At 53.6% G+C, this 13,098-nt stretch overlaps 1 protein-coding gene across 1 annotated transcript in view; it reads left to right on the top strand.

Annotated features, from left to right (window-relative positions):
- LOC111146240 (polypeptide N-acetylgalactosaminyltransferase 17) overlaps window positions 1–13,098 on the top strand; it is a 439,328-nt gene that overhangs the window by 222,270 nt on the left and 203,960 nt on the right. Inside the window, exons 4-5 of the mRNA XM_022501704.1 lie at window positions 5,627–5,801; window positions 10,933–11,130. Of these exons, the coding sequence (XP_022357412.1) occupies window positions 5,627–5,801; window positions 10,933–11,130 (373 nt within the window). The remainder of the gene's footprint in view (window positions 1–5,626; window positions 5,802–10,932; window positions 11,131–13,098) is intronic.

The raw sequence follows: 13,098 nt of genomic DNA, 5'->3' as shown, positions 1-13,098 counted from the left end.
GTGAATGCACAGAATGCCACTGAACCGTACACTTAAGAATAATAATCAAAACAGTCAATCTCGGGGCACCTGGGTGGCTCAGTGGGTTAAGCCTCTGCCTTCGGCTCAGGTCATGGTCTCAGGGTCCTGGGATCGAGCCCCGCATCGGGCTCTCTGCTCAGTGGGGAGCCTGCTTCCCCCTCTCTCTCTGTCTGCCTACTGTGATCTGTACCTGTCAAATAAATAAATAAAGTCTTTAAAAAAATTTAAAAAAAAAACAGTCAATCTCATGGCACGTGTATTTCATCGCACCACAAACAGTGAAAAAGAATCCAGCAGTGCTTTCCAGAAGTCTTGGGTCTGTGTGAGAATCGTCTGGAGTGACCACAACCCTCTATTAAAGCCAGCTAAATTGGAAACTCTTGCAGTGTGCCCGGAACCCTGTATTTGCACAGGCTCCCAGGTGATTCCCAGGAAGGCACTGCATTCTGAGAAACGCTGGATTTGAGGCAGGCATTTTTTGCTTTTTGCTTTTAATTGGAACACGCCATATGTGCCATTTTCTTGTCCCAGCTGTCACAACCCATGCATCCCCAGCTAGCGGCTTGTCCAAAACCCAGCCACTGCTGGCAGGGAGAGGTGGGGGTTGTGAGTGGCCGGGGTGACGACGGTGGCACTGAGAGGGGCAGAAGTAATGTTGGTGGAATCGTAGCACTAAGGGCAATAACAAGAGGAGCCGTGGGGGTGAGAACAGAAGTGCGAACCTATGCGGTCCTGGGCAGGGGGGCGGACCTAATGGCCATGTTGCTCCGTGCAGGGCTGACCAGCAATGGGGACCCAGTTTGGGAATCGGCAAGAGAGACCCTCACAGTGTAGACTGAGGTCAGCCTCAAGGAGTTCCATCTCTCCGAGGAGGCAGGAGGAGAAGGTTCACGTAGTGGGAAAAGCAGAGACGGGCTGTGACCCCCTGGGATTCGGGAGCGTCTGCTCCGTTAGGAGGAGTCCCGTTCCCCGCCCAGGGGCTGATTCACGGAGAGGGCGTTGTGGAGGTGGTCGCCACTGGGCCAGAGCTGCTCGCAGTGTGCTCTCCAGGCCAGCAGCAGCCACAGCCCCTAGGACCTTGTTAGAAATGCGAGTTCTCTGCGCACCCCAGACCTGCCAGAGATCCTGATGCGCGTCCCCTGTGAGAAACACTCCTTCATCGGAGCTAACACTGACTGTCCTGAGTCGCCGTGCCTGGAGGGAGAACTGGAACATTCAGTAGGTCTCGTCCTCAAGACACAGCAACCGCGTGAGGGTTGAGAGGTACAGACGTGACTCAGCCCTGGGCAGCGTGACCACATCCGAGTTCATGGCTTGTGGCACCGAGGCTCATGGACTGGTTCCGGAGCAGGTAGACATGAGTTCGCAAGGCCAACGCTTGCCTCTGAGCGGGGCTTAGACGCAGGACCGGACTGCTGGTTTATTCTCTAATATCCCTGAAAGCGCAGACTCTAGGTATAATTCTGTAATAATGATTCTGCCGTAGTTCCCAGTCTCCGTAACTTTCTTCTTGCCAGTATGTACTCCTTAAGCCTGGATGACCGGTGTCTCTTTTATCGCTAAGGAGAAGATACATCTCTCTTCTGGTCCCTTCTGAATGCAGGTGGCGTTTGCTTCTTCCCTCTCGACCTCCCCAAATGCTATTTACTGAAACCTTAAGAAACGCAGAGATTCCCAAATGATGCTGGACCAATTTACTATTAGATTTTATCACATTAGAAGGTAAACGCTTATTTTTGCTGACATGAGTTTTGGGTTTTTTATTTTCCTCCAAGTTTGCTGGTGAGAAAAATCATACGTAAATTGTTTTTCTTACTGTTGTTGTAACGTCCGAGCATGGTTTTCTCTGTTAAGGATGATGAAGGGTCGCAGGTGGCGGGACATTTCTTACCACCATCCAGTTGGGAATGGGCTTCTTTCCCTGGTGAACTTGTGGGCCTGTTTTTACGTGTTTAACTCGTTTAACTCGTTTAACTCGTAGCTCTCTTGCTTTAAGGCAATTTGCAAATCTCAACCCCCCAGTGCCTCAGACTGTTAAAACTGTGCTCCACCAGGATTACTCGTTTCTGGAAGTCTCCGGAGCTTTCCCACTCATCCACTTCTCTTGATGCGAACCTATCCCTGCAGGGCACAGCTGCTTCCAGAAGGGAGTTCCTTTTACTCTCTGGTCCCATCAGGAGTCTGCTTGTTGACTGGATCTGTGAGCCATTCTCGGGTCTCCGTTTGTCTAATGCATTTGATTCTCCTGCCTTTGGATGTTGGGTTACGCTCTGAGGGTATGGATTGTGCCCGTTTCAGCCATGCAGGCACTCTGTACATATCTGTGACATGAAGGCACATGGCCTCCTTTTGAAGTTCTACCCGTTACAGGCTCTGCCCCGACGACACTGCTTGTGGCCAGCCTTGTTCCCGGCTCTTCCTCCTGCCTCCCGAACGCGCCTGTGTCCCCAGTGCCTCCCAAGTCTGCGCTCCATCCCTGGAGTCTCCAGGCTCTTTCACAGTATCATTCTCATCACTGTGTTCCCAGTACCATGTGCCTCTGTCCTCACCTCGGGATCACTGCTTGGTTCAACAGTCTACCTGATGTCTGCTGGCATCTCATTGTCCCCAGGTGGACTCACCCATGTGTTCTTCTACTTCTCTCCTTTGTTTCTTTTCTGGTTCATGACCTCTTCCCAGTCTCCCAGACACTAGTGGTTTTGTCGCCTGAGAAGACCCAGTTCTGTGCTTGTGCATTTTGCTGTGTGTTTATGTATCCTGGGACGTTGAGAATGCATGTCCAGAAGCTGCCATCCAGTTACCGGACAGAGTCCCCCTGGGGGTCCCAGTCACCCAGCAGCAAAAGGGTGACAGTGCCTGTGGGTGCCTGGTGTAGAGCTCAGCACTCAGCACTCAGCACTCAGGATATTCTCCCTGCACTTACGGAGAACCCCCAAATTCCTACCACTACGCGCCGGTCCTAGCGAATGGGCAGGTTTCCCACCGTGCCATTCCGTGGGTGAGGTGCCCGTGCGCGGTCCACTGCACGTCCCTTCATCCCCTGCCCGCCTACCCGGCATTCATGAGGAAAAGTTAAGACCCGAGCAGACATGGCCTGCCACATGCTCTTGGTTAGAACTCTTGTTACGAGAAGTGTAATGAAGACGGGAAAAATCCTGCCAACATTCAGTCGGTAGATGGTTTCTAGAAGCTCAAAACCCCATGTATTTGGTTATCCTTCTCTCACGGTGAGTGAAAAACAGAGGGTCCCCACAGCCTGGCCTCTCCACCAGCCCCCTTGCCAGTGCTGGGATGATGGCAAGTACTGGAGAGGCCAGTTGGTGACGTTCACCAACACCACTAACTTCTCCAGGGTGTGTAGTGTGCCAGGCATGCGCCAAGAAAGCCCTGTGTGTTTTAAGCTCAGTGGTTCTCAATGTGGTTCCCCATACTCCAGCATGGGCACCGCCCCCCACCCCGGTTCTTGTTAGAAACACAGACACGCAGGCCTCACCCCCAGCCTTCTGAAAATGGGACTGTGGGGGAGGGGCCGGGCAAGCTGTTTCAGCAACACCCCAGTGGTGCTAATGTGCCCCCCAGTTTGAGAGCCACTATTCTAGCATGCAGGCCTGTTCCCTTCTGGGGGCGGCTTCCTCGCGCTCCCTGGGCTGCTCTGAAGTCTCTGTCCACGTGCCCTACAGCTCTGCGGACGGGAAACTCAGGGTTGAGCGTTCACACTGTGACAGCGACCATTCTCGGCATTCCCTCACAGGGACTGATTCCATCCCCACCACACCGCTACAGGGCCCATGCTGTGATGATCGTCCCCTTCTGCAGACGAGGAAATTGAGGCCTGAACTGATTGGCTAAAGCTCCCAGGGCCACTCAGGAGATCGGTGGCAGCTCTGGGTTCTGAATCCCAGGCGGCCCGACTCCAATGTTGAAAAACCCAAGCACATGCTACTCCTTGTTAGAGGGTCATGCCCCTGCCCCACCCAGATTCCCGCTTTTTCCCCTTTCCAAACAAATACCACCCTCCCGGTGTTCATTTGCTTGGGCTGCCATAACCGAGGACCATAGACTGGGCGGCTTGACCAGCAGTTCTGGAGGCTGGACGTCCAAGACCAAGGTGTGGGCAGGGTCGGTGTCTCCTAAGTCTCCCCCCACGGCCTGCAGAGAACCACCTTCTCTTCGTGGGTGGCCCCTGGTGGCTCCAAATCTCTTCGTAGAAGACCACCAGTCATGCTGGATTCGGGCCACACTAACAAATTAATCACCTCCTTCAAGTCGGTCTCTGCAGATAGGATCGCATCCTGAGGACCTGGGGTGGGTAGGGCTTCAACAGATAGATTCTGGGGAGTGCACAGAGCGGCCCATCAGGTTCCCATTCCCTCACCATGTGGGCATTTGATAGGAACCATTCCACGTCTCCGTGCCATGGAGACTCTCCCCTCCCACCAGCTACACACCCCGGCCTCTGTGATTCTTCCCGGGTCCCATGGCAGCATCATTCCCGGGGACGACACCCGTGACCTAGAGAGCTCAGCCTCTACCTAGGCTCAAATCTGTGGTTTTAATTCCCCAAAGTTGCTGTGTGTAACCAGGAAGTGAGGGTTCTACACGACATCTGTAAATACAGCCTCTTTAGGTTTCTCTCGAATGACATCGGAGGTAAGAGTGTCTCTTGAAGGATGGTTTGTGGCCTGCTTGTGTGCTCCCCAGCCCGCGAGTGATCCGTAGCATCCTCTCCAAGGCTGGATCCTCGCGGTGTGCAGATCTGTGAGTCCCCTCCCTGGGAGCCCCTCCCCTCCCCCTCCATCTGGCGATTCTCATGTACAGAAAGGGGTCAGCCATCCTGTCTATGGGTTAGATACATTTGGACATTTGGTGCGTGTTTTAGCCCTTCCATTACTCAGTGTGTGACCTCAGGACAGTTTAGCTCCCCCAAGACTGTTTCTTCATTTGCAAAGTGGGATGAATCCAGGTAATTAATGGAATCAATCTAGCTCCCTCCTAGTTGCTGTAAGGATTAAATTGGATCATACACATAATGCACTGTCCACCACCTGCTCGCTGCAGAAGGGAGCCTGCTGGGTCTCTGGTAGGGCAGCGCTTCTGCTACTAGGCAAAGGTTCCTTTGTTAAACTGAGACCACAGCAACAATCTTGTTAGCTGTGCATCTGGTGCGTGACTATGGGTCTGGACCACCCAGGACACGTACTCTAAGAACCAGTGTATGCGCTGATGGGAAAACGTGTTTAGAAGTTGAATAACAGGACCCAGGGGATGGTGGGAGGGCAGAAATGCTGGCCTAGAAAGGAGGAAAGGCCACAAAGAGAAGCAACCTCAGAAGACATCTGCTGGCCTGGAGCGGTCAGAACGTTAAAGATGTGGATTCTGTCCAGCTGTAAAGCTTGGACGTGGGACAAACACTGCTGTTCTGGGTTGGCGTGTCAGCAATGTCTTCTGACGCTCATGCTGAGCCAGTTGTCTCCTGTGCTAATATTACTACCATGTCAACTTCTCTGCCTCTCAAACTCCCTGAGGATCCGTTGGCATCGCAGTGGGTCGGACGCCCAGGTGACATGAAGTGTTCATGGACCTTCTTGCATTTTATCCTTTGCAGAGGAGCTGAAGGCCCCCCTGGAGGAGTACGTCCACAAGCGCTACCCCGGGCTGGTGAAGGTGGTCCGCAACCAGAAGAGAGAGGGCCTGATCCGAGCTCGCATCGAGGGCTGGAAGGTGGCCACGGGCCAGGTCACTGGCTTCTTTGATGCCCATGTGGAGTTCACCGCTGGCTGGTAGGTCACAAGCTGGACCCCAGGAGCACTGAGCACCCACACGAATGTGGTCAGGAAGAATTAGAATCTGGGAGGTGAAACTTTGCCTGTTTCCTCTGGGGCTACCAGAACAATGGAGAAGGATTGGTTGATAATCTGGGACAAAACTGGGAAGCAGGGACAAATTTGCTGTCTACTCTGTTCTTCATTGTTGTGGTTATCACCGTCCCCACCATCATCCAAATTCCTAGCAAAAACGTTAGGTTAATTGCCAGAACTCAAGATAATCCTTGCTAAGGGGACAAGACGGCCATATTTGTTCTCTTCTCCCATTTGCGTGTTCCCTTGTCTGAGGATGGTTGAGTGCTGTTTGGAGGAAAGAGATCCATTTATAATGCTGCCTACTCAGGGAGAGCCTCCTGGAACCCATGGGATTATCTGTGACATCATTTGTAGGAAGGGGAGGGTTCATCTCTGCAGATGTAGCCCCCAGGGGTTTCCCCGGTTGGTGAAAAGATCAATCTGGGAGAAATGGGGGGTGGGGAGCCTCAGGGAGAGGAGGCAGCTTGGGAGGCAAGACTAGCAAAGCATCAAAATGCCCGGATCCCTCAGTGAGCGCTGACAGTGGGTTAGGACTTCCCAGCTGAGAAGAGCCGTCGTGTGATTGCTGCTGACTGACCACTGGCGACAGAGCAGCTTAGAGGTTAAATAACCTGTGCTTGGTTTGTTGAATTACTGAGAAGCAGAGTTTTCATCTCACAAATCATGTTTGTAACGTGTCAACTCACTGGCACCATCTTGAATACATGTTGTTCACGGTACCAGATTGGAAGAGCCACCGTCCCATCACCACTGACACATTAATCACTTCTTCTCCTTCATTTGCAACACACTTTAGAATCTCTTTAATGGCTGGATCAGAGAATGGCTACCCGCGAGAGCCCATGAAGACTGGAAACGGGGTCGGGGCTGACCCTGGCTCTTCCAGGTGCACGTAGGTAGCTGGTGTCACCTCAGACACTAGTTTCCTTTCCTGGTGCTTCTGCCGCCCTCAGACCTGGTGACACACGGCTGTACGCTTGCCGCTCTGATCTCCCCCAAGCTTCGGAGTTGTTTATCTCTCATAAACGGTTCTCAAATTGTGGTCCCCAGACCAGCAGCAGCATCTGGGAACTTGTTCGAGAAGCAGATCCTTGGGCTCCCCCAAGGCCTCTGAAATCAGAAGCTCTAGGGGTGGGTCCAGCGATCTATTTTAAGCAGCCCTCCAGGTGACGCTGATGCGCACTCAGATTTGAGAACCGTTGAGCTGGAAGCCACCCCAACAGATGAACTCAGATGTTCCATTGGAACTTTTGGCCTTTCTTGCCACATCCTTGCCTCCCTGTTTCTTTTCTATCAAACTGGTGGCTCTACCCACGTCTCTGTTCACTTGATTCTTCCCTCCCCATTATGTCACTCATCTAGTCAGCCTCTGGCTCTCATCACCCTCTAGCTCTGGCTGGTTTTTCCCTTCTATTTCGAACGTCTGCCCTTTCCCCTTGGCCTTGACCCCACTCCCCCACCTCACACCTTGTACCTAAACTTGCACAGTGGCTGCCTGAGTCATCCTTTCGACAAATATTTCCTGGACGCCTACTACGGTCCCAGACGCTGTCCTGGGCCAGGGGTGGGGTGACCAGCTCTTCAGGTCTGCCTGGTGCTGAGGTATTTCTCCAAATGCAGGACTTTCGGCAGTAGAACCACAACAGTCCTAGGCAAGCTGGGACAGTTGGTCACTCAGCTGGGGTTCAGAATCTGGCAGGATTTGCTGTCAGCCCTCAAGTAGCCCGTGGTCTACCTGGTCTCTGTGCCAGCCTTAGCCCATCACACTCAACTTCTACATGTCTATCGGAGTGACCTGTAGTCCCTGGTGGTTCCTCATTACAAGGTAGACACTGTGTCTCAACTTTCACTGGGTTATGCTGCACTCATAATTTCCAACCTCAGTGATTCCTGACGACAAAGATTTTCATCTTATCTGGGGCCGGTCAGCCACTGCTTCTCCATCTGGAGCTCTTCTGCACACGTCTTCTGCATTCTGAGACCTCGAGGAGGGTTTTTTTTGTTTTGTTTTGTTTTGTTTTGTTTTGTTTCCTGTAACTTAAAGTACCTTGCTAAAGTCAACAGAGTTGGTCATAGCAACTTTTAAAACTGGTGTTAGTTTTGCAATTATTAGCTGAAATGTAGTACAGAGAAACTAGGACATTTGAGTTCAGTTGCTTGGAGTCTGTAGCTTAAAAACAGCTTAACTTCGTACAGGTTACACACGTGGTCACTTAGTAAAGTCCTTCTGAGACTCTGTCCTTTTTGTTTAAAGAATTGGAATTTGTTCTCCCTTCCTGGAAGGGAGCACTGACATTTAACAGCCTTTAGGCTGTCGTCCCATGCACATAAAATGGAAATCCAGCCATAAGAGACCATGTAGGAAAGGAGTCGTGAAGCATTGTATTTTATATGCCAATGTACTTGGTTGTGAAGGGAGTAGAGATTTGATTCAGGACTCGTGGACACTTGTAGTAAAATGCCTTAAGCTGTTAACCGTGTTGTATGAAACAAGAATTGCTCAGGGGGTGGGGGTCAGACCGCATAAGTCTACCCTGGTCACGGGCTAATAAACAGTATGAAGACAGCCACTTCGAGAAAACCCAAATTAATAAAAAAGAAAAGAAAACAAAAACCAGTCTGTAGATGAGCAATCTGATCATTGCTAAAGTGAGGCTGTTTTCACCTATTGATTTGATGAAGTCCTATTCGCGGCCTCGATGGGCTATGGCTCTCCCTGTGTTTCAAATCCAGGCGTATTAGCTACGGGCTGTGGGTCTGGGGAACGTCAGAGAGTCATGCTGTCACCTAAGAGCGGGATTAGGTGGTGGGTGTTTCTCAGCCAGGGCAGTCAGCGTCAGTGGGGTGGGTGAGCGGGTGAGCGCGGCGGGTCCCCAGAGGCGGTCAGTGAGCCCCTGGGGCTCGGCGCCTGCGTCCCGGCTCGGGTCGTCCCCTGAAGACGCCGGCAGATGGCAGGACACGGACCATTTGAAAGTGACAAACAGCTCAGTATCGAAATGGGAGACACGTGTCCTGTCTCTCAGTCTGAAGCGACGGGAAGCAGAGCTCTGCCGAGGACGCCCCGTTGTCGTGGTTCTGCGGGTTTCTGCTTGGATGTGACATCGTCTGTTCTCCTCAGACCCTGTTGTCCAGAGCCGGTCCCAGATGACGGGCTGCGGGAGGGAGCGTGCCGTGCTGCGGCAAGCTCGGCCAGCCACCCAGCGGAAGGTGCGGTGTCCCCGGGGTGGGCTGTGAGTAACTGGGAGCAGGTGTACCTTTCCCCGCACACTGGGAGGTCACCCCGCAGCATCAGAAGTGTTGGTGGAACAAAGCTCTCCTGCCCCCGAGCTCGGAAGCTCAGCACAGTGGCAGGGGACGGATCGCTTCTCTGCAGCCGCTAGACCGGTGGGGGGAGCCTGGTCCCGTCAAGGACACGGTGGAGCTTATGGGCAGGGCGCGAAGCCAGGCCATCTAGGTCAGAAACTCCGGCTCTGCCACCGGCTGGCCGTGTGGCCCGGGGCAAGCCACGTAACCTCATTTGTCCGATGCTGATCGTACTGTCTACCTCCTGGAACCTTTGTGAGGTTTACATGAGTCACCCTGGCTCCTGGGGGATGCTTAGAATGGTGCCTGGCGTGTAGTGGCCCGTATGTATCCGCTGCCATTAGCTCGTGCGGAAAAACAGTGTGTGTTCTAACAGTAGCAAAGGCAAGGTATAGTCAGGGTGACCTGATGAGATGGAGAAGATGGTCCAAGAGCTAAGAGGAAGGACAGAGCCTTCCTACCAGGAGAAATCACGGAAGGCTTCCTGGGAGAGGTGGCACTTGATCTGGTAAGACTCCATAGGTAACTAGACTTCCTGCCAGTGGCCAAGGGCGTTCCTCCCAGGAGGAGAACCGCAGGAGCAGGTGCTTGGAGGGGTGAAGCTCTGAAGCGTGTCTCGAAGCCCCGGCGAGTCAGTCCCACTTGGCTTCAGTCTGTATGGTGCGTGCCAAAGCACTGGAGGCAGTAAATGGCCCAGGGCATGTTTTATTGCTCGTTTTAAATAGAAAGATGAGATGAGCCAACAGGTAATTCCATAGCTGGAAATGAAAAGAGATGGGAGGCAGGCCGAGCGTTCTCATTATTCTTCCAAATAATGCAGAGGAACGGTATTTTCACTTGACTCTTTTCCAAAGCGGGAGCGCCGTTCTAAGCAGGGAGATCGATGCCCTGGCTTGCGAGAGCCATCTTTGCCTTCTCGGATCTGGGAAACTGTCCTTGCCTACGTCTGCCTGGGCGACACACGCTGGTCGGGGAGCCTGACCATCCGCTTTCTCCTGAGTGGGCAGGGTTGCACCTTGAACCCCGAGCCAGGTCCCTGCCTGTCTCCCGCTGCAGCCCTGAGGGGCCGGGCTGGCTGGGAGGCAGGACTCCGCCTGCCTTTGCATTTAATTAGTTCTCTCCTGCCACTGCTAACCAATTCAATTAGATACCTTTTAAGAAATCAATTAAATAATCAATTAAAACAACTGAAACAGTCACACACACCGAGAAGCTAGTGAGACGCTTATTAAAACCAGGCCGTCAAGGGCAGAAGTGACCCATTTTGGGAGAGAAAATTCAGCTCCTGCAGAAGAAACACGAGACGTCAACCCCCGCCGGAGGGAAATGGCAGAACTGGGAAGCCTGAGCGCGGTGTGCCCGGTGAACCGCGTGGAGTCCGGCGGGCTCGCCTCGGCCTGTGCTGTCAGCGCAACGCACAGGCCTGGGGCGTCCGTGGGGAGAGGCCCCCACGTTCTGAATTCTTGCTCGGGGTCTCTCGGGCCCAGGTGACAGCACCATATGATACCCCAGGGGCCAGGGCGTGGCCACACTGCACGGCCTTCCAGAGCACGCTCCCAAGGGCACGGTCCACTCCCGGGCAGGGTGCTCATACGCCTCAGTTTCCACCTGAGCCCCAGCCCGCCCAGGGCCGCCACCTTCGCTATAGATCACTCCTGTGCATTCCACGTGGGGTGGGGGTCCGTGCCAGTGGGGGGTTGGGCGTGCCGCAGGAGCGAGATTTTACTTCTCCTTCCCTGTGTTTCAGGGCCGAGCCAGTTCTGTCCCGAATCCAGGAGAACCGGAAGCGAGTGATCCTCCCGTCCATCGACAACATCAAACAGGACACGTTTGAGGTGCAGCGGTACGAGAACTCGGCCCACGGCTACAGCTGGGAGCTGTGGTGCATGTACATCAGCCCCCCGAAAGACTGGTGGGACGCCGGGGACCCGTCTCTCCCCATCAGGTCGGTGTGGCCGGCTCCAGAGGCTGTTGCGCCCCAGATCCCGGGGACGCGGGAACCCGGAGGGAGGGAGGGAGTGTAGGAGGGGCCGCCCGGGGTGGCCAGCAGTGGGCAGAAGCCACTTTGGGACTTGACGGTGTCTCACTGTGAGGGCTTTCTTGCTGAGGAAGACGCACCATTTTGCCTTTGTCGTTAGCTAAAGGTTTCAGGGGCAGCTTATTAAGCGGTGACACGGAAAGATCGAAATGACAGGAATGTCCGCCGCCTTTCACCCATCCTCCTGTCTGATGGTCTGTGTTCAAGAGCTTGGCCTGTGACGTTTGCGGTGCGGTCATTCCCGTGGCTCTTTCATACCTGCACCCTCCCTCCCCTTTTTGTGATACGGGAACATGGAGAAAACCACATTTTTGCGACCCCGGAGAGCACCCGGAGGGCCTTTGTGCAGCTCTGTCCGACTCGTGCCCACGTCCCACCCTGCTGCCCGCGGAGATGAGGGGGACCGGCACCCCAGAGCGTGCCAGCCAGGAAGCGCTCACGTAAGGGTGTTGAGTAAAGTGGTTGACGTGGACGCCGTCCTCCCACGGCTGTTGTGACGAATCACTACCGGCGTGGCGGCCGGAAACCACACAGAGGTACTCGCTTCGTTCCCGAGGTCAGAGGTCCGGAGTGAGCTTTCCGGAGCTACGTGCAAGGTGTGCTCAGCGGAGGGGTTTCTCCTGGAGGCTGGAGGGGAGAATCCATTTCCATGCCTTTTCCAGCTTCTGGAAGTCCTCGTGCCTGGGTTTGTGGCTCCATCATTTCCCTCCTTCCTCCCCTTCCTTCATCGCACGCCCTTCTGCTCCCTCTGATGTTCTTGCCTCCTGTGCGATGCGCCCTTGTGATGACATTGGCGGTCCATGTGCATAAGCGAAGGTAATTCTCTAGCTCACAAAGAAACCTCATCTACAAAGTCCTTTTTCCCACGTAAGGTAACATTTACAGGTTCCGGAGATTAGGATGTGGATTTTTTGGAGGGGAGGAGGCGTTGTTCAGCCCGCCACAGAGGCTGTGTGTAACCAAGATGAGACCTGCGTCGTTCGGTACTTCTGTGACTTTTGCTGAAGGGCCCAAGTGCCTTCAGACCTTCAGGGTTCTGTCTTCAGTTAGGAGAGGCAGGAGACGCTTTCCTGCCTTGGCCTGGTTTTCGAGCAGTGTCTGTTGATCTAAAGGAGGGTGGCAAGAAGGAGTTGTGGGGTAGGATGAGGACTTCCGACAGGTAGTTCTGAAGTTCATAGTTGTCACATTTTAAATAACAAAGATGCCTCGTGTTCTCTTATTTTCCTGCCCAAACTGAGAGCTGAGGACCTAATCGCTTTAGAGTAGGGCTGCCCTGGGCGCATCTGTGCGACAAAGAAGGCGATGTTTTGGGCCTATAACTTCCTGCACCAGAGAGGTCCTGTGACTCAGTTTCCATCCCAGTCTCGATGTTCAGTGCCGTGCTGTAGGGCCACACCCCTGGCTCCGTGCAAATACGTACACTCATCAGTAAGGTGTCACCTGGGAGCAAACACGACCTTTGGGGAATTTGAATGTAACGGGCGGGCTGCCCCTCACACCCATTAGGGTGCTGCTGTCCAACAAACAAACCAGCAGAGACGAACAAGTGTTGGCAAGGATGGAGAAACCCGAACCCTCGAGCACGGCTTGTAGAAATACCAACTCATGCAGCCGCCATAGAAAAACGGTATGATAGTTCCTCAAGAATTTCTAAAAAATAGAATTACCATGTGGTCCAGCAGTGTCACATCTGGGTACGTACCCAAAAGAGTTGAAATCGGGCTCTCAGAGAGATAGTTGCACACCTGTGTTCCTGGCAGCATTAATTCACAACAGCTGGAGGGTGCGGGTGACCCAAGCGTCCACCGACGGAGGTTGGGGGATAAAACGTGGGGTGTACATGCAACGGAATATCATTCAGCCCTAAAAAAGGTA

This window comes from Enhydra lutris, unplaced genomic scaffold (genome assembly GCF_002288905.1).
Source record: "Enhydra lutris kenyoni isolate GAN:26980312 unplaced genomic scaffold, ASM228890v2 scaffoldscaffold13, whole genome shotgun sequence".
Taxonomy (NCBI): Eukaryota; Metazoa; Chordata; class Mammalia; order Carnivora; family Mustelidae; genus Enhydra; species Enhydra lutris.
This window is presented reverse-complemented; position numbering and strand designations above follow the sequence as displayed.